Source organism: Dreissena polymorpha, chromosome 8 (assembly GCF_020536995.1).
Source record: "Dreissena polymorpha isolate Duluth1 chromosome 8, UMN_Dpol_1.0, whole genome shotgun sequence".
In the NCBI taxonomy this organism is placed as follows: domain Eukaryota; kingdom Metazoa; phylum Mollusca; class Bivalvia; order Myida; family Dreissenidae; genus Dreissena; species Dreissena polymorpha.
In genome coordinates this window covers 72,473,838-72,496,046 of record NC_068362.1, presented here as the reverse complement: position 1 = coordinate 72,496,046, position 22,209 = coordinate 72,473,838, and the positions used below count along the sequence as shown (strand labels likewise).

General features: G+C 34.7%; 1 protein-coding gene and 1 long non-coding RNA gene across 2 annotated transcripts; one reads left to right on the top strand and one right to left on the bottom strand.

The window, feature by feature from the left end:
• Positions 1–2,100: 2,100 nt before the first annotated feature.
• LOC127841351 (uncharacterized) lies at positions 2,101–4,012 on the top strand. Its single transcript, XR_008030937.1, has 2 exons — positions 2,101–2,461; positions 3,604–4,012. It is a non-coding gene; the product is annotated as an uncharacterized LOC127841351 (long non-coding RNA).
• A 6,775-nt stretch (positions 4,013–10,787) lies between these two features.
• LOC127841344 (uncharacterized) lies at positions 10,788–11,690 on the bottom strand. The gene is made up of 2 exons (XM_052370102.1): positions 11,552–11,690; positions 10,788–11,257 (listed from the first exon to the last, which is right to left on the bottom strand). The coding sequence occupies exons 1-2, from the start codon at positions 11,659–11,661 to the stop codon at positions 11,008–11,010; spliced, it is 360 nt and encodes a 119-aa protein (XP_052226062.1). The 5' UTR covers positions 11,662–11,690; the 3' UTR covers positions 10,788–11,007.
• Positions 11,691–22,209: the final 10,519 nt, after the last annotated feature.

Genomic DNA, 22,209 nt, shown 5'->3' with positions numbered 1-22,209 from the left:
AGTTTTCATGAGTGTTTGTCGTACTTTGATAATGACTGTAGTGTAACCAAGGTCAGTGTATTACTCCGCGTTCCAAAAATAACCGCTGATCAAATAATCATTTTTTTAAATCAGAATATCGTTCTGTAACAAAGTGTCGAGCGTTATTAATTACAATTTTAATCATATTGAATTGCAAATCTTTAAGTTTTATGATATCAATATGACATTAAGTTGTTATATACAAGGAACTATATTTGTTTACAACGTAGCCTAACACCACACACAATTCACTTTCGATATCAAACTATCGAGTCGTTCACGAGGTGCACAATATTTGCTTCTTTGTTATAATATGCAGGCCTTGACACTAACTTTTTTGACAGGGTACCCGGAGGGAACCCTACTTTCAACTTTTGGTGGCCCTCACCCAAACTAGGGAGTCCTCTTGTTTCAACACACAACTACTCTCGGCGTAAGGGCAAATAAGTACAAGAAGCATACTAGTACACATTTTAATTTCCTATATTCAATTCTGTTGCCATTTAAAGCAGACCCATTAAAAGCTCATAACCTTGTCTTGTAAACTTTTGATATCATGTTTTTCAACAATATCATCAGCATCGCCATCCTTGTCATAATCATCTTCAGCATTATCATCTTCAGCATTGCCCTTCACCGCCAGAACTTAGCGTTTCGGAAGTTCTTATTATAAACTTTTAAGAAATAAATGGTAATTACGCGCATTCAGGGGTTTCACTGGCTCAACAAAACTTGTTGCAACTTTTTCGCGCCGTGAAAACTGTCGATTATTCCAACCTTATTAATAAGAACAATCATATAAAGAAACCTTACTACATTATTGTCATTGCCTATATTATCACTTTAAAAAGTATTATTACATAAAAAACAATAAGTACCTTCATAAGTCTTAATAAGCTTTATTTGTATATAAATACCATTTTTTTCAACTTGATAAACAACACAGATGACCAAACTAATATAACAATGTTAACTTAAATGTATTAAACAGTATGCTGCCTAAATGTTTCAAAATTAATTATTTAAACATAAAATCACACCAATTTACATCATTTGAAAGGGAAAAAGAAATATAAAACATCAGAAAATAAATCATCTCACTTAATTTGTTAAACAGTTATATATGGTCATTTGGACATGTCATACATCAGCTTCTGTTGTTAAAACGTTTTCTGTTAGTGGTGGATGATTTCCAGGATCAATTAATTTATAGTTGATCACGCCTATTTCCTGACAGAAAGGCCCAGATAATTACCACCATCTATTCTTGTTGCCTGAAATAACATAAAGCATATTTTTTTTACAAACTATCAACAACAAACAAACACATACATGTCACTATCTTTAAATGTCCGAATTTTAACATATCCGAAATAAAGTACACCAAGTGAACGATATACTTTTTATTTCAGAAATTGTTGGTATCTTAATCAAGTTATATCCTTCCAAGGTCATAATAATAATGGAACTATTAAACAGAAATGCTCACAAATACCTGTAGAAAAAAGTGTATACCGGCATGTGTTTTTGTGGAGAAATTAAATTCTTTTGCCAGCCCGATCGCCTATGGTTTTGATTAAAGAAATAGCGGCCCTAATAATTATTATAATTACTGATCGTCGTGACAGTTTGTCCCAATGTTACTTTTTGGGGGGCTCAATATCATAAAGGAGCCATTAATAATCCGATAATTACCCCCATAAAACTTGACAATAGCAGTAAAAACACCGTTTGTAACACTTACACGCTTCAGTGATTTCAATATACTCTCAACACTGTAGGTCGCTTACATCGTAGAAAATCAATATTTACAACTGACAGACGCTGGCCGCTAATGCTCAGTCGCGTGCTTTCGATTCGCAGTACATTTTCGGATAAGATTTTACCGATTTTTTTTATACGCCGCTCTTTAAAAATTGGAGGCACTTTTAAAAATTCAAATGGTCAATCAAGACAAAGTGGTTCTATAAATTTAGGGTTCCCGGAGGACCACCCAGCTTGAAAGAACTAGTGGTCCACGCCAAAATCTGGGGGCCTCGGGTCCCCGGACCACCGTTAGTGTCGAGGCCTGATATGTGGTTATTTCGTGACGAAATAACAAAGATTACTTGGATTTAAGCTAATTATATACATTAACATTTTGAATGTTGAAAGTGGCACCAAAGAATTGTGAGGCAAAGTTGTTCGAACTAGAGAAAGACATTTGCTGGTGAAGTGACTGGGTGGGGCGAACATCAAGATCAACTTGTTCGACGGTAGACAGTGGTTGTCTAGGCTGCATTTCGGCCATAGTTTCGGTGCATGAAGGTGAACAAGAGGAATCTGTTGGATTGTAACATTTACTGGACTGAGCAAGAATAATCACTTTTGCTGCTGTTCAACAGATATGTTGGAATAATTGGTTATGGACTGGACATTTTTGTGCCCTGTTATGGCCATGGTTTCAGTGGGTGGAATGTTTGCATTTTGAAGTTTTTGGACCAGTAATTTGCGAACTGAGTGGTTCGTTATTCTCTTGTGCTTGAGAAAGCCGGCGTCTTTTGCTGGAAATTGTTGGTATCTTAATCAAGTTATATCCTTCCAAGGTCATAATAATAATGGAACTATTAAACAGAAATGCTCACAAATACCTGTAGAAAAAAGTGTATACCGGCATGTGTTTTTGTGGAGAAATTAAATTCTTTTGCCAGCCCGATCGCCTATGGTTTTGATTAAAGAAATAGCGGCCCTAATAATTATTATAATTACTGATCGTCGTGACAGTTTGTCCCAATGTTACTTTTTGGGGGGCTCAATATCATAAAGGAGCCATTAATAATCCGATAATTACCCCCATAAAACTTGACAATAGCAGTAAAAACACCGTTTGTAACACTTACACGCTTCAGTGATTTCAATATACTCTCAACACTGTAGGTCGCTTACATCGTAGAAAATCAATATTTACAACTGACAGACGCTGGCCGCTAATGCTCAGTCGCGTGCTTTCGATTCGCAGTACATTTTCGGATAAGATTTTACCGATTTTTTTTATACGCCGCTCTTTAAAAATTGGAGGCACTTTTAAAAATTCAAATGGTCAATCAAGACAAAGTGGTTCTATAAATTTAGGGTTCCCGGAGGACCACCCAGCTTGAAAGAACTAGTGGTCCACGCCAAAATCTGGGGGCCTCGGGTCCCCGGACCACCGTTAGTGTCGAGGCCTGATATGTGGTTATTTCGTGACGAAATAACAAAGATTACTTGGATTTAAGCTAATTATATACATTAACTTTTTGAATGTTGAAAGTGGCACCAAAGAATTGTGAGGCAAAGTTGTTCGAACTAGAGAAAGACATTTGCTGGTGAAGTGACTGGGTGGGGCGAACATCAAGATCAACTTGTTCGACGGTAGACAGTGGTTGTCTAGGCTGCATTTCGGCCATAGTTTCGGTGCATGAAGGTGAACAAGAGGAATCTGTTGGATTGTAACATTTACTGGACTGAGCAAGAATAATCACTTTTGCTGCTGTTCAACAGATATGTTGGAATAATTGGTTATGGACTGGACATTTTTGTGCCCTGTTATGGCCATGGTTTCAGTGGGTGGAATGTTTGCATTTTGAAGTTTTTGGACCAGTAATTTGCGAACTGAGTGGTTCGTTATTCTCTTGTGCTTGAGAAAGCCGGCGTCTTTTGCCATGGCCTTCAGCATCTGACCTAACTTGTTGACACCCAATTGTTGACGCAAGAATCACCGGGATGCAGTGTCATTTGTGCGTATTGCCAGGTAGAAAAGATGCTTTGAAGAAAAATCAGATGGACGCATATCCGAGTACAGCTTGTAAATGAACACAGGATTTCTTGGTCCAGACGATTGTTTTCTACGGTCAAAGGGGAGCAACTCGAACTGACTTCTTCAAAGGGGAGCAACAACAACAGAACCTATTTGCATAGTGTTAAATTTACCTAATACTAGGTTTTAATGACAATAAATGACAAAAAACTCGTTTTTGCTACTTTCCTTTGTTTTAAGGTCATTAAGATTGACAAACATTTGAGATTGTTTTTATTATTGATGCACTTGGCAAATACAGGTGACGAGGTGCGTGGGAAAAAGTAGTCCCGGTTCGGCAGTTGATGACGTCATTTCGTGCCATTGATTATAGCCTTGCCGTTGATGATAGATGAAATTTAATCAACGGGGCTTTAATCAACCGATTTCGCTGTAAAAGTGGGATAAATATCGATGAAGCCATTTGTGTTGGAAAAATCAATTAAGAATTTTGAATATACATACTGTTGTCCCAAATATTGTATTTTCATATAAGTTTGTGTTACTTAATGGTTAGTTATCAATACATGCAAGTTACCTGTTATAAATTGATATTTTTGTAGTATTTTATACTCAAGACTATTTGCTTTGTTCAATGTAAAATAAATTTATTAATCAGTATTTACATTAAATAGATTCTTATCAAATGTTAATGTACAGCTACTTAAGCCATGATGTCAATAATATCATAAAGAGCGCATTTCAATCCAGCAACATTTCAGTCAATCACCATGAAGTATCTCTTGAGTAATATGAACAATGCAACAGACTGAGTGAAATAGCGTCATTTCCTGTGCTTGTAACCTTATATAACATTACATGTAAAATGAAAAAAAAAACAGCCACAGATTGTCATTGCCATTCTCAGTCGTCTATCCTTGTCACATATAATACATTTCTGTGAGTGTTTTCCTTCATTAAACACGAAGGTAGTCGTATTTTACAAACTTCGCAAAAAAGTCGGTCCAATGGACAAGACGGACACATTTTGAGTTTGTCAGATATTTATCACGTATTTTTTAAGTCTGAATGTTATACACTACTGAATAAAATAAATAAATATTAAATCAAGTAAATACAGATATGCTTTATATGTTTTACATGAAAAGATAAATTCTCTACCTTCATGAACTTAAACAACTTCTACAAATCGTAATAGTTTGATGTCACGTTCTCATGCAGTGTCCTTTCAGTGAAAAAGCTTTTTATACGTTCAATTTTAATAAGCTATGGGTCATTAAAAACATGCTGCAGGTCAAATAGTTGGTGTTATACATGCCTTTGAAAAACAAGCCATCGGATCTTGCGTACGACAATAACGTTATAGATACTGCATATGCGCCTAACATGCACATTTAAACAAATCGGATGTATGTGTTTACAAACAGTCGTAGCTTGGTATAACTCCAAATCAGCTATGCAAATATTTGTTTCTAAAAAATATAATGTTAAATTATGTCTTACTTAATGTCGATGACAGTTAACAACAAAGCAAATAACGTTGAAAGATTGCGAAAATATGCTTCATTTGATTGGTATTGTAATGTTAATTTTTGTTATGGCAGATTGTCGGATCAAGTGTCTGACACTTTTTTCAGCTTTCTGGACGTCTTAATAGTGTTTGATCTTATGTCCTTATTTTAAACATTTAAGAAATAAAAGTACTCTCTGAATTATTTTGATCACATGAGTAAATAAGACTTAAAATCAACCTCATTAGGTTGGACTTTTGACCTCATTAAGACAAAAATTTACATTTTCCACAAACAATCCTTTTTGTGTGATCAGTAATGACGTTACATGTTGGGTGTATAATTAATGAATCCATCTGACCGAAGTTTGTTGTTACGCATAGAGATCCGTCTCGATAGACGAATGAATTTTGATACTATCTATATCATGACAATGTCGTTTTTTTTTTCAAACTTTCAAAATGTTTCCCCTTGTCTTCTTATTTTTCAGTTTGTGAAAAATAAAATAATAAAAAAGCGGCGATTTTGTTTCAACACGTGCAAAACATGTGTTTGTCTATATAAACGTTTTTATCTATAAGAACAATTGTTATCATTTTACAAACATAATTGTTCGAACATAGCATCTAATCTACGCACTTTTGTCTATTATTCAATATAGAAGGTTGTTTTTACATAGAGTTATATTCACCATCCTATTTGAACTGGAAACAATTTTTCCATTAACTGTAGATATAATCACCATTGATGTATTTGAGCAGAGATTCCTGGAGCCATTCTGTGATTGTTGCACAGTGGTTAACAATCTGTAAATCCAGTGCGTATGGGCCGCACCGTTTGAAACAAAACTTGAACATCACCATTACGACATGAATGCTTAGTGATTTTACCAGATCTTTGCCAGCAATATCGACTTGAAAGAATATAAAACATAACACATGCTAATTAAATGCAACTCATTAAAGCAATTAAAAAACCACAATATACAAATATAGATTTGTGAAGAAGTACAAGCATTAAGTTTAGTGTACTTAATTGCGCGGAAGAAATACTTATATAGGATTTATTTCAGAATACATTTGGCTTGAAGCCCATGAGTACATATACATATAACACACACTGTAGTCAACATTGGTCAATGACATACATGCATATACATATATAATGTTTAGCAATATAAATTTAGAATATACAATAACAAGAATTTGCAACTCTAAAGACATGCATATTTAAAATAAACAGCTATTTTTATTTAAAATGTTATTTTAAACATGTATATATATTCATAACACTGTTTACCGTTACGTACTAATTTAAGATACCCGGTAAGTATATTTAATGCATATTTTAGAGTCGTATCTTATTGAAATAGAATGCAATTTTCTAAGAATGTGTATACATATCGATGCATTGCTATGACTACAAATCGACAGTAATATAAAAAGAAACACTATTGATTAAACAGTGCAGTTCTCAAATTAGCTGCTTTAACAATAATAGTTGCAAGCTTTTTAACTGTTTTTGCGTTGTCAGATTGCAAGATTTCAATAAATTTAACATATTTGTGTGATTCCAATAATATCTATGTATGTATTGTTTTCAAAACTAAACATTCTAGTAAGAAATGGAACTCATCTTCGAGAACGTTACAGTGTTTACATTTTCTGGTATCATACGGTGTCTTTTCTTCTTTGAGCCATAGCCCTGCTTAGACTCAAGTCTATGAGCAGATACTCTTAATCGCGTAAACTCGAATCTAAATTTTTAAATATTTACAGCATTGAGATAAGGCTGAAATCTTAAATTTCCCCAAATGCAGTAGTTTTTAGTATATTTGCGTTTACGCAAATATACTTTAGTAATACCGTATTTCAAAAACACTGCGCAAATCGGTTGGCCTTTTTGATGCCTTACCAGATTTAGGGCAGACGGAATAGACATTTAACATAGCATTTTGTAATTCTTACAATTTTTCACTTTAAAACGTTTTTCTTACATTTTCCTTCAAAATATTGCATACATCATATTTAGTGAATTTTTCTAAGACCGTTTTACGTGAAAAAAACGTTATTAGAAACTGAAACAAATTTCGTTCGTATAACAATTTTAGAACTACAGGCTGGAAGTAACCCGCCCACGTGATACCAACAATGGCCGCGCCCATGATAAATCGGCTTGTTTGGCTATTGAGAAACTGTTATTTTAGATATATGAGTTATGTATTCACTGAATATCGCTAATGACGACAATGGATGGAATTTGAAGGATATGTTCGATGTGAATGAAGGACTTTCTGGATCTTGACAGCTTGACACGGCAAAACTGGGATACTGATATTTTTAGTTATCAATTTAAATTATATTTTGCTTTATAAATTTTATTCGAGCATTTTTTGACTTATTGAATGACTATGATACCCGATATCAACATATCATATGGGATTTGCATATCACCAAGCTGTCCTGAAATTCAACATCATTACAATCCCTTTACTGGTTTGTATTCTTTCTTCTTTCTATTTTCAAAGTTAAATGAACTACACGTATGTCACAGTAAAAGACACATAAAGGCGATTGTGGCCAGTTTGGATCCAGATCAGCCTGCGGTTTTCTGACAATCACAAATAGTTTATTTGGATACCGATTAGACTGCGTTTTTTGTGACCTGGCTCAAATAATAGAATTGTCATTATTCAAATGATTTTATTTCGAAAATTAATCAAGTGCTTTTTTCTGGTCCCTCTGGATCAATGACTCGAGCGCTTTCGTGTTTAGAATTTAATACCGCTTAAGGCGCTGCTAGGGGGCATAAGAGATTTTGCACCTTCCATTATCTCTCATGAACCGACTCAATAAAACCGAGTCGGCAATATATGACTTAAGTTTGGTTTGGTTGCTCTCGAGGGATAATTTTTTTTCAGAATCTTCCTAAAAGCCTTGTGTTAGAGTGTAGACTTTGATTGCAGGAGGTTGCACTGCGGGTTTGATCCCCAGAAGCGACATTGAAAACTAGCACACTTTGTTATCTGAAAGGCTTCTAAAACTGATATACTAAGATAATGGGAATGTTCTCTCACATGATCGATGGTCATCATGAGTTATAGTTTATAAAACTCACAGCAGTAGTAAACAATGGGACAATAATTAATGAACGCATCTTTCATTTGTCTTTGACACTTTGAGTTGATATGGCCTAGATTTAAATATATGACTTGACTTTACCAGCACTCTTGTGACAGAGCTAAAGTGTAAATGTACTATTGAAGATCACCTAAATCCAGATTTGCTATTATAGAAGTGTGGAAAGTTTTAAGGGTGTGACAAGTAAGCAAACAATGGGTCATTACCAACAAGCCACAACTGATCTATGACTGTTTTAAAACAAGAAAAATCAGTTCATGATTTAGATTACATAGTTCAATAAAAACTAATTTCAGGAGCCTGGCAACAGTTTCACTTAAATGTTACCAATATTTCAGACCAGGGCCTTGATTTTGAAATCTATGACATGCATGGTCAGATGATGTCATTAAAGATAATAATTTTTTTCAAACACATACACATGTAAACATGTATCTTTAACTAATGTAGATGTTATAAATAGTAAAATGCAGAAGGCATTTGACTTTGTTGCTGGTGCGTCGGCATACCATATGGCTTGGTTGCAATATTTGATCGACTGCTATGATGTGTAGTTACATTACAATTGACCAGTCGCAAGCTGTCAATCAAACTCACGAAATAATCAATCAGATTTTTGTTTATTGCGGCCACATGGTCCGACAAACAAAGACTGTCGGAGTAATGGATAAAGCGTTTTATGAAAACACAACTTAGTTGGCGGAGCGATCTCGTATTTGACGACTGGTCAGTTATATAAAACAGTAATTCAAACTGTATTTTTTCAACTATGTTTGCATCTAGTATACTTATATTGATAATATTTACAAAATTAATGTATAATATGAATGATAAACTTGACTGAAATAAATTAAATGATACTGAAATCAAAACAGTAATTTATACTGATAATTAATTAATATATGTTGCTTGATATATCCGGAATATTACGCTAGTCAATTGATCCAAGAGTTTGTATCACTCAAGTGGCTTGTGTGATGACGTGTCACACGAGAGGCGGAGCCTCGAGTGTGATGCGAAATAGCACAAGCCACGAGAGTAATACAAACTCTTGGAACAATTGACTAGCGTAATATTCCTTTTATTATATACATTAACTAACGAAAACAGTTAACAATTGTATTGTTTACTTTAACAAAACTGACAAACAATGACTAAAACGGTACGCCATATTTTTTAAGACGCGTATGAATACAGTTTATGTAAATTAACGTGCAAATATTCGAACCTGGAAAACACAGATTTCCGACACGCTTACCTTAATGCCATCGTTAATCCAATGTTTATAACAATTAAGTTGACAACTTTAATCCGATTTTCATAACAAAAACTATGAAACGATATGCACTTCCACTTCTAATCTTCCATGTCTTTATCGAAACTTAGTTTAAACCACACTATTTTATTGTATTCCTATCCAAATAAACATTTAAGCGTAATAAACACACACTCGAAAATACGTTTTGAATTCGTTCGATATTTTTAACAAAAAGTTTTTTGTTAAAAAATGCCACGTCCGACAGGTCCTTAAATTTCAGAGAGTTTAGATAAAACTATTGTGTTTCGTCACAAAAATGACGTCACACGATGTACTACGTAATATATTTCGCAATATAAAATATTTGGGCCGTGTCGCGGCAAAACCTGTATTCGTGACAAAATTTGACATTTTTTGTTTTCTATGGATTGATAAAGACTGTTCTGTGCTTGTTATTATGATACCAAATTTATAGATATAGCCCCATTACGTACAGAGAAATTTTTATTTTAGTAACAGCACTGCAGAGGTGTTTTGACGTTAACAACGTTAACAACGTTTTCAAGTAAACCGCATTCAGATGTATGTTACATCAAAATCCACACTTATAAACAAGACATGATATAACATTTAAGAACACATTTATTTTGTTAAAAATATATTATCAGGTATCTATTTGTTCTAAAAATAGTTGTGATTAACATTAAACTGTAAACTAACATACGTTGCTTAGCAACAAAGTCCACTTATATCTACATCGACCAGCAAACCATACAGTTTAAATCATTTTTTTCTAAACTAATCTCACATATTTTCACAACATATCATTTAGTTTTTCATAGGAATGCACGCATCAAAACAAACATTATCAATTACACCATTAATACATAAACCAACAATATCCAATAATAAAAATAATAAAATAATTTCATTGTGTTGAAATGTTAGATTTTTATTTCCCAAAAGTGCTGTTTCTAAAGAGTCGAGTAATCTTTAATAATTTTTATAATTATTCTTAGCATGTTCACAATTTATTTATCGTACAGCTTATATTGTATGCATAGTTCTTCGTTTGCCATGAATTCTATAGAAACGAGCAGAAGTGAATACAAATATTTCATTTGATATGAAAAAGTGTTATTTAAATGTGTTATAAATAAACCAATGTATTCAAACAGACATTGAAGGATATTCAAAAAGTACTGAAGAATAAGTTTCAAGTTATTTGTCATTCGCCTGTAAATATTGACATTATAATGTGTGTAATATTTCGCCGTAGATGCGATAGATGCGACGACATAACTATAGTGATGTTTCTGGGCATGGGCAAGTAGCATCCTTGTTAGCATCGCTGAGATATGGCCTGACAACTTTGTACAAGTACTCCTGTCTGTTTCGGCTGAGTCCTTTGGCCTCTACAATCTGCGGTTGTTGGTATGGAATATGGACGCCATCCATAGTCACTGTAACCTTGACCTCTGGACATCCGACTCTCGTGCGCATTGTGACCACACCTGGCTCTTCCGTCGTCATGCGGAAGTACTGATATTGTCTGAAAATAAAAATAAATACTATTTTGGCAATCATTTTAATACGTTTGGATATGACACAAAATTATGATGCATTTGCGAATAATATTCATTTGCATTGGTAACTATAATTGAAGACAATGTGCATGGTTATGTCCGAGTTTTGTTTTTCTTTCGCTTTGTATTGCACTTTAGGAATTTTACACTTTTCGTTAAACATCAGTATAAAACCGTTATACAGAAAAAACAATTTAACAATTCTACTCAGTGGTGTGAACATTTTCAACCAATTATCATAGGCCTACGTTAGTAAATACCTTATCGCTGGTACAGGACAAAACAGTCGGGACAAAAACCCTTTCCAATCCCGCCAGTTCCATGCCGGATACCTCACTGCTTCATTGGATGCTGAGGACATATTCACCATCTGGGTCAATGAGTCTATTGTCTCAATGTTCGACCTCCTGAATTTTATATTTTCGGTGCGCGGAATGTGACGTCATTAAATGGGTCGAAGTAGTCCGGCTAGTATGGTAATACGGAATTGGACACATCGAGTAGCGTAATACGGGATTTTTTATTTCAACGATTGATACAACCGGTATTTTGTTAAATGCATTTAACAGGTATATAATAAAATCATGTACATCTATATCAAATGAGATCATAATGTAACTTCAGTGAATTAAATTAAATCCAAAATTTAAGTCACTCCCATCTCTCTCCCGCAGCGCGCATACCGAAAGGTCCTGTTGTGTACAGATCTAGATACAAAAATATTATACATAATTATGTATCATGTTGTTAAGAGGGGATGATTTTCCATCTGTTGTATCAATGTATTGTTTTACTTCTTTAATCAAGTTGTTTGATATATAAACATAGCCCCAGGGTCAGAGCTTCAGGCAATACATATTTCACCCCCTGGTCTTTTTCTAATGGATCTTTTAGCTAGTTCCTACATTCAATACAGTCAACTATATTTAAGTAGTATACGTACACATTGCTAGATATTATTTGTACATTTAATGTTATAAGTATTAAAAAGATATACATTGTAGTACAAATGTTCATGCTAGATGAATTAAGAGCCTTAGTCAAGAGGTATTTAAACATTTTTAAATGGTAAAATTTTCTGAAATATATACCCATTTTCTCTTGAGCACTGGCCAAATATAAAATGTATATCATTTTACCACTTTCATATGGAGCACTGACCAGATCTCAAATGTATATCCCTTTTCTCAGGATCCCTGGTCATCTCCTTTTTATCACCTAACAAACACCTATCAAAATGGCAAATTATATGCAGAATAATTCATTTAATGCAATGGTTGAATCAAATACTTCAGAAAAAATTGACATTCTTTTCACATGGAATTATATTTTCACAGTCATAGAAAAAAGCCTGCACAACACAGATATGTGCATAAATATCTCAAGTCTTGATGAATTCAGGACAAAAAAAAATGTATTTTAAGTCCTTAATTGACCCGGCTATAGTTATCAGATTAATATAATCTCAATCAGTATATTTATATCATTATTTGTGCTTTGTGTATTGTAATCATATAAACAATCATGCAGTTACATGAACGCAATTAAAAATAACAAAGCCGCTTATACTATAAAGGTCTTTGACAAAGCCTATGGTAAAAAGTGAAAACATTGCCAGAGTGTAATCGCCCTTTCGTTCCAGCAAAAACAACACTTTGACATGTCCCTCTCGTTCCAGCAAAAACAACACGTTGACAGGTTGTCATTTTTGACAGTTCTACTTTCATTTTCATTTTGTGATATTCATTATCATCAAAGGGGGTATATTGTTTTGCACATGTCGGTCCGTCGGTAGGTCGGTCCGTCCGTCCACCAGATGGTTTCCGGATGATAACTCAAGAACGCTTGCGCCAAGGATCATGAAACTTCATAGGTACATTGATCGTGACTGGCAGATGACCCCTATTGATTTTGAGGTCACTAGGTCAAAGGTCAAGGTCACAGTGACTCGTTCTAAGATGCAATTTTTGCTTCCAAAGGACCACCTTTGCAGATTATATTATGTACTGGTGTCGTGGGGTCTTTCTACCAGGGCTAGCGCTGTCCCAAATTGTCTTTAGGCCAACCTGTTTTTTGTTTTTCGGTGCGCTAAAACTGGTTTGGTAATAATTATATATACATGTACTATCGGGTTGTTATGCACCCCCCCCCTTCGAAAAAGAGGGTGTATATTGTTTTGCACATGTCGGTCCGTCGGTCTGTCGGTCGGTCCGTCCACCAGATGGTTTCCGGATGATAACTTAAGAACGCCTAGGCCTAGGATGATGAAACTTTATAGGTACATTGAACATGAATGGCAGGTGAATCCTATTGATTTTCAGGCATATAGGTCAAAGGTCAATGTAACAGTGACTCAAAACAGTAAAACGGTTTCCGGATGATAACTCAAGAATGCTTACGCCTAGGTTCATGAAACTTCATAGGTACATTGATCATGACTGGCAGATGACCTCTTTTGATTTTCAGGTCACTAGGTAAAAAGTCAAGGTCACAGTGACTCGAAATAGTAAAATGATTTCCGGATGATAACTCAACAAAACTTACGCCTAGGATCATGAAACTGCATAGGTACATTGATCATGAATTGCAGATGACCCCTATTGATTTTCAGGTCACTAGGTCAAAGGTCAATGTAACAGTGACTCGAAACAGTAAATGGTTTCCGGATGATTACTCTCGAATGCTTACGCCTAGGATCACGAAGCTTCATAGGTACATTGATCATGACTGGCAGATGGCCACTTTTGATTTTCAGGTCACTAGGTCAAAGGACAAGGTCACAATGACTCGAAACAGTCAAATGGTTTCCAGATGATAACTCAAGAATGCTTACGCCTAGGATCATGAAACTTGATAGGGACATTTATCATGACTTGCAGATGATCCCTATTGACTTTCAGGTCACTAGGTCAAAGGTCAAGGTCACAGTGACTCGAAATCGTGAAATGGTTTCCGGATGATAACTCAAGAATGCTTACGCCTAGGATCATGAAACTTCATTGGTACATTGATCATGACTGGCAGATGACCCCTATCGATTTTCAGGTCACTAGGTCAAAAGTCATGGTCACAGTGACAAAAAACGTATTCACGCAATGGTTGCCACTACAACTGACAGCCCATATGGGGGACATGCATGTTTTACAAACAGCCATTGTTTAATATATTTTCTGTACGTTTCTTGTGTTTCGTGTTTCGCCCTTTGAATGCGAGACACGACATTTTGCGCGATACTCAAAGCGACAAACATTATTTTGCGCGATACACGAAGCGACACACGATATTTTGCGCGATCCACGAATCGACATGCGATGTTTACCACGATATATCGACTTTTGGGCTACGTACACAAGGGCGATATTTCGTGGTACAGTCTCGCGCGTCGCTTCGTGTATTGCGCACAATATCGTGTGTCGCTTCGTGTGTCGTGCAAAGTGTCGTGTATCGCTTCGTGTGTCACCCTTGATGAGAGAAGGTCGAGATTATAGATGGCACTATCCGAATTCCGTAACTTATTATAAATAAATGGTAAAAATGTAAAAGTATCACTTTTTGTCTCCCCTGATTTTTTGAAAACGCGACAGTCGACAGGCGATATTATTACTTCGATATTTGAACCGTACAAATATCGCATGTCGCTTTGTGTATCGCGCAAAATATCGAGTATCGCTGTATGTGTCGTATGTCGCGGTCTGAAATTAGACCGCGATACACGAGATTCAGATAATATGGGCGATATTTGAATAATGAAATATCGTGTATTGCTTCGTGTGTCGCGCAAAATATCGTATGTCGCTTCGTGTTTCGTGTGTCACTCTTTGAACGCGAGACATGATATTTTGCGCGATACTCAAAGCGACACACGATAATTTGCGCGATACACGAAGCGACACATGATATTTTGCGCGACACACGAAGCGACACGCGATATTTACCACGATATATCGCCTTTTGGGCTACCTACACAAGGGCGATATTTCGTGGTACATTCTCATCGCGTCGCTTCCAGTATCGCGCAAAATATCGTGTGTCGCGCAAAATATCGTGTACCGCTTCGTGTGTCGTGCGTCGCCCTTGATGAAAGAAGGGCGTGACTATAGGTGGCACTATCCGGATTCCGTAGTTAAGTGATTACCGGTACGCAGTTACGTCAACGTCTATTTAATTAATCGAATTTTGTGTTTACTTTTCGGGAGCAACGGTTTAAGAAAGTTTTGGTTCTACAAAAGAAATCATTAAGAAAGAAAACACAACGGCATAAATATCACATCAATCATTCATAATTATAGGACAAATACAATGAAGAGACGTTTCGAATAATAACCACTGCGAAAACAGGTCAAGAAAGAAGATACCATACATACATACAACCACTATTCAGTGCAACGCCCAATAATCATCACTTGTGCATATACAAAAACACAAGATAAATAATAAAGTTCCGAAGATACGTACACGAAAGCGATCAACTGACTATTTTTAACAGGTTTGTATTTATTAGGTAGTACAACAGTCTGGTGCCGATTAAAGTCGTAGCATTTATAATTGAAAAAACGATATATCGGTGTAACGTAGTTGGTATTTATAAGTTAATAATTGTAGAAAATTACTAATAAATATTTTAGCACAACAACCATAATTTCATAGATAGGATTTCTGAATTGTGGAGATTATTTATAGATGTTTAATTATAAAGAATAGCATTAATAGATGTTTAAATATAGAGAAAATAATGGTTTAAATAAAATTATAGAATATTTAAATATTTACTAAATCATAAGAGCACGTAATTAAGTTTACATTAAAATGTACCACGGTTATCACGATGCAAATCAAAACGTGACTGCCTATAGGTATATACCTAAAGATGTCAAACAAGATTAGTTATGAAACACAGTCCGAATATACTTATCTTGAACAGCCATAAAAAATATTCGTTGACATGGTCAAATAATTTCTGTCTAGCACCTGCCGACCGCTTCATTGAATCGGAACATAAGAGAGTCGGCACACTGACATATTTATAATGGCCAATCAGAAAATGTATACAGCCCGTTTGGTCAATTTTGTTTTTCAATTTTTTCTAAAAAGATAGTCTTAGTATGACAATCGAAAAGAGCAATTTCGTTTTCTTGTCGTGGCGGCCATCTTGGCCTCCGCGCTGTAAAATTGTATTTAACGAACATTAGCAAGCGTTGTGTTAGAAAATATCCAACATAAATAAAAATCAAGATTAAAAGAGAAATGAACTTTGTTTGTTACTGTTCGTTCTCTACGAACAATATGTGATTACGTAACATCATGAAAGGTGACCAGTTTTTAAGGCGGTGCCTTAAACTGTTAATGCGTTGTATGGTCTAGAGTAAAAGGTTGCTGTATGGTACGCTCCGTCCCTCTCGCTCAAGCTAGAAATCAACATCGATGTTTTAAACTAATAATTTGAAGCGCATGCAGCAAACACTACACTCACCGGACTGGAGTTATCCTTTTTGTTAGCACCCTTTATGTCTATGTACATATATACTCTATACATCAGCTGCTACCCTATATACATATTCGATGTTAAACCATCTTGATGTTAATTATCATTTTCTAATGAAATTGGTCACATAAATTGTTGTCCAGAATGCCATTTATCTGTAGTTAGCCATATGTCTCAAATTGTAATTATGTTGCCAAAAAAGTATAATGTATACAAGATACTTCTCATATGAACGTTAACGTTGCAATACCCAGTGATTTTATACGAACAAGTTCTGTGGTTTTAAATCCCATCATACGAATAATTACACGTATGCTTGGAACACTTTCTGATATTACAAAGCAAATAAAAATATTGCGTATAGAAGGATGATGTTGAAGAGCACAAAACTCAACGGAACAGTGGATAGGTCTTGTCTCTGAACATCTATAGAGCAAGAAAAATTTTCTTTGTTGCTCATTAGCATCATTAGCTGAACAAGTCATTCGTTAGTATGTGATTGGGTCTCAATATGCTGTTTTGCTTATTTTTATCATATCCTGTTTGATTTAAAATTGCATTCTCCGAATAAATTGATTTGTCTGACTAGAACAAACTGCTGACAAGGGTTTGAACCATGAATGATTAATAAGAAAATGGGTTCACAAACATAAACGATCAAACACACTTTTAATCACTATATGCATGTACATTAATTACGTTCCCCAAGTATTAATAATGCAATCAATGGTCGTTGAAAATACTCCAGACACATTTTATATGCGCTGTTGGCAAACTGCTTTTACAATGATATTTCATGTGTTTACTTTATTCATTACAGTATATTATCAACTACATGCACATAATTGTATTATGATGGCGAACAAGTTAAATTCAGGTGTTCTGTTAAAAAGAAGACAACCCATGTTTTTTTAGCTGATGTTTTTTTGTTATAGAACTGTGGAAGCATGAATGAATCAAAATTATTTAGGTACATGCTCCAGAGAACACGACAACAAAATAAAAGCGACATGACAAAGGTGGCCGCGTGGAACTAATAAGTCCTTCAACACATCAATGCTACTATCAGAGGCACGGACAACGTCCAGTTAAGCGCGAAACAAGCAGTAATTAGTCATTGATAAAACCCTGCTCGTCTCGGCGTCAGAGCGTAAACAATACGCCCTGCATAACACGCATTTAGTTTGTTTTATGTGATGGATATCAAATACTAGTAACACTCTAAAAAATGAATTGACAAGGTCTGTATTTTATGTAAAGGGTTTACTAAATGTGAACATAAATTATTCTCAACAAAAGATATAGATAATACGGGGAATCAGGTTTTGAAACGACATTATGTGCGTTTTATTTGATTTTATAATTTATAGAAGGTACTATATCTTGATGATGACTTTATTTATTGCGCTATAATTGCCGGTGTACAGCAATATGTATGTAAATTATGTTGTCAATCTATATAATATTGCGAACATGATTGCATTTTTCAGTTCCTGAAAATGGAATCTCATTTTCTGCGACAATATCGATCAAGACGGCGTTCTTGATAAATGCACAACTTGATGCTCACACTAGGTAGGCTTTTTTTTAAACATTTAGCATACTATTTATTAACGATATAATAAATCCTGTTAGTTTATAAACATGCAATAATGCCTTTTTACCCAAATAAAACAATTATGACGGTTCACTGACTTCTTGTATTCGGCTGCCAGGTTTTATGAAAGTAATTCATGTTTTGATAAAGTCTGTCCTTAACGAGACAAACAATGCGAAGTCGTTTGTCAGGGTTGGACAATTATTTTTTCTCCGTAACACAGACCAACCGTTTATTATATAGGGCGTAATGCATAATTTCCTACAACAATTCGGGCGAGTATCAAACGAGCTTAAACAATACTTGTTTAACTGTTACTCAATGTTGTTAACATCTTTGATCAGAGCCAATAATGAAGAAAGAAACATCACAGTCCATGTGAATTTTAACATGACGCTTTTCCCCAATTTGTTTATTTTGTTGTGCTTATACTGAACTAATTTTGATTGAAATCGTAGGGCAACAGCGTACATATATAATGTTTATTCGCTAAAGAATAAACTGTCTCATTGAACGCAAAGGCTATTTTCCACGTCGAAATTCTCAAACCCGCTTGTTAATGCAATGCTGTGGTATAACCCAGTCTATTGCATCACTTGGATTCGTCCACTATTTTAAAGCGCATGTTTAACCTAGATCGGTCTTACTCGTGCTGGTCGATCATCCGAGTAAGACACTGATTTATGATTTATTAAATTTGTCCACATGGTTGTGAAATTTGTATTCAGATTTTTTCAAATGAGCACCTCTATAATTATTTTGTCGCATGGACATTTAAGTATATACAAATAAGCATACATATCAGATATTTTGAGTTTTAGATTCAAGATATGCCGACCACGCGTTTGGTCTTCAACAATTTGTCTGAAGCTCTTTTTTTAAAGTACATTTCAATGTCGATTTTTTAAATATTTTTCGTATTGATATTTATTATATAAACATTAAGTAAATATAATTTCGGGGAAATATACTTATAATTTGGAATTTTAGATTTAAGATAGATCGACCACGTGTCTGTATGATTATTGAAATTTGAATCTATTAATAAACAGCTAAAGTCTACTTGAACTATTCGTGACGTGGTGTAGTTTTGTGACATTTTGAAAGCGGTTGGTTTGGCATTAAAATGTCAAGGCTGTGAAGATTCGTAATAAAGCACATATTCCCCCCGAGAACGACGGGAAATAAAAGTACAAAATGTCAATACCTATGCCAAGCGGGAAGTGTGTTCACAAAAACAGTACAAAATTAACAAAGTCAATTGATGGAATTAGCATTGAGAGAAGAGCGTCACTAATGTCCATGCATTCACGGAGCGTATATTGATAGGAGATGAATCGAGTATTTGACTCTTACTGTAGTAAATTCAATCTCATGCAATAACTAATCATTCGATTTTATTGGTTTATACGTTATATTGTCGCTTATTAATTCCTCTTTCAAAAAGATATAACTTTTAGTATATTCCCGTTGTTATTAATGGATTTATAGCAAGTTAAACACAAGAAATAAACATTTTATGTTTAACAACCGCGCGTTAAACCATGTCGTAACCATCGATCTCTTATAATTAGCGTACATCGAATCGCAGAGGTTATACATTTTGATGTACCCACTCACGTTTTTTAAATATAAATTTACCTTTCAATTCTCGGTCGATGATGACAAATTATATATCATTAGAAAGCTTACGTTACGTAGTTTTCAGATATATAAATATATATTAAGTTTTTCTTATGATTTGAGCAGCCCGGTGAGTTAAAACTTTAACTTTTGCAAATATACCGTTTTTTAGTTTTAAAATCTAGATTTACGAATGACATGTTCGTACTTTATACCGATTTATAGGGTTTATATTTGGAGTTCAGTTTTAAAAATTACATCTTGCTTAGGAAAATAGAATTCTGTATACGATAGAAAGAAAATGGTTTTAAAATGAAAGTAAGTAAAGAATGAAGGCGGAAGAAAGAAGCGCGCGGTCCGAACGCACCGAACTGATGCTACGGTTGTGGCGATTATGATCTTGTTTAGATACCGGCCATTAAATTTCCCTTGCCAAGATTGTTATATTTTTTATGGAATATGTTGAAATATTTTGTTCACGGAACATATCAACAAAGCTAATTATTAATGGAGCTTAATAAATTAACGATTTTAGCTCTTGTTTTTAACACAGAAAGGGCGTTAATTTTATGATGAGGCAGCGTATATATCTGACCCTCTGGTACAATTTATGACGTTAGGCATACGACAAACAAATTGCTACATTACACAATGATAATTAACGTGAATGGACATCAATATGAGTGTGTGTATATATAGAGAAGCAGCTAGCTAGCGCATCACTTTACACAGATGCTAACAAGAAGGGTCGGGCGAAAATAAGGGCATGTCTGTTGACATTGTTAGATGCCTCTTATTTATGTATTTCGCCCACACAACTCACTATTCCCACTTGTATAGGTGCACACCAGATTAAAATGTCTAATTATTTCACAATATCGATGTTAAGCAATCCCTGACTGGCAGCAGTGGGATGGGAAAAAAAACTTAAAAGCACCATTTCGCTCTAGAACAATATACGCTGCAACGTTCCGTATCGGAGACTGTTGTTACCCCAGTGCACGCGCTCTAAAACAACTTTAAAGCACCATTTCGCTCTAGATCATACCCATCGTACATTGTTTGAGGAACCGTGGTTAAATTCCATGATATACATGTATCTATGAATATTAAAACTTAAATCGGAAAATAACTATAATCTTGCAGTAATTTCTTAATACAATGTAACGTAACAGCATATAATGTTAAATACAATATTAATGGTTCTATAAAGAAAGCATTTGAATGTTAGAAACAATATTAATATAAATGAAGTTTGGAAATTCAATAACAAATCTTTGTGATATATTGGCCATGATTACAGGATATGAAAATTATTATTCTTTAATTAAAATCTCTCGCAAGTAGAAACCTGACATACTTTACATTCATTTTTAAAGTAGGCTAAATCAACAATTTGAAAGGTCAAAGATAAGATACTCTAGATGTAGAAATCTGCTACTCAGCGACGTGTATTTAACAAGGTATTCCAGTTGACAAACTGTCAAAAGTATTGACACGGGAATTCTAATCTTATTAAATTATTCCATCCATTGAACTTCGCCAATACCTTATTATCACCAGACAAACAAAGTACTGCAACGGGAATCCTAATTGTTTATAACATTCAAATGTTTTCTTTATATATTCCTTCATATTTTATTTAACATTATATGCTGTTACGTTACAACAACCTTTTTACGTATTTAAAGGTAATGGCTAAAACGTACGTAAAATTGGTAGATACATGTATTGATTATGTTTGATCCTATTTCCCACAAAACCCGATAATGTTGGTTAATGTACAGAAAAAAAGTTTCGTGCACATGTGATACGAAACTCTAAATTGCAAGAAGAGTTGCATGTTTTAATATAATAAAGGTATAATATCTTTGAAATTTATCAACTAACTAATTCGGGCTATGGCGCGCAATTGATTGTCAAATAAATTTAGGAGACTTCTGACAGAGATACTGCGCCATTCAAGCTTAAGAGAGAATACTCAGTAATTGAACAGAATATATCATGCTTTTACATGTTAAAACATGCCAAGTCATTGTGTCTGACAGCTGATTTGCAACTTGTGTTGAATCTGCGACAAAACGTGGACAATAGTAGACACTACGTCAGAGAGTATATGCAAAAAAATGAAGGATCAGAAGCATGTATGTAATAAGCATATATCCCTTTTCTATTAGCAAACATACGTGTTATGTACTCTCAAACGACATCAAAGT

Bases quoted from the DNA above. Each gene is read 5' to 3' on its own strand.
- LOC127841344 (XM_052370102.1), bottom strand. From the start codon at position 11,661: ATGGTGAATATGTCCTCAGCATCCAATGAAGCAGTGAGGTATCCGGCA. The intron at 11,258-11,551 runs GTATTTACTAAC...TTTTATTTTCAG, and splicing joins TGTCCTGTACCAGCGATAAG to ACAATATCAGTACTTCCGCA.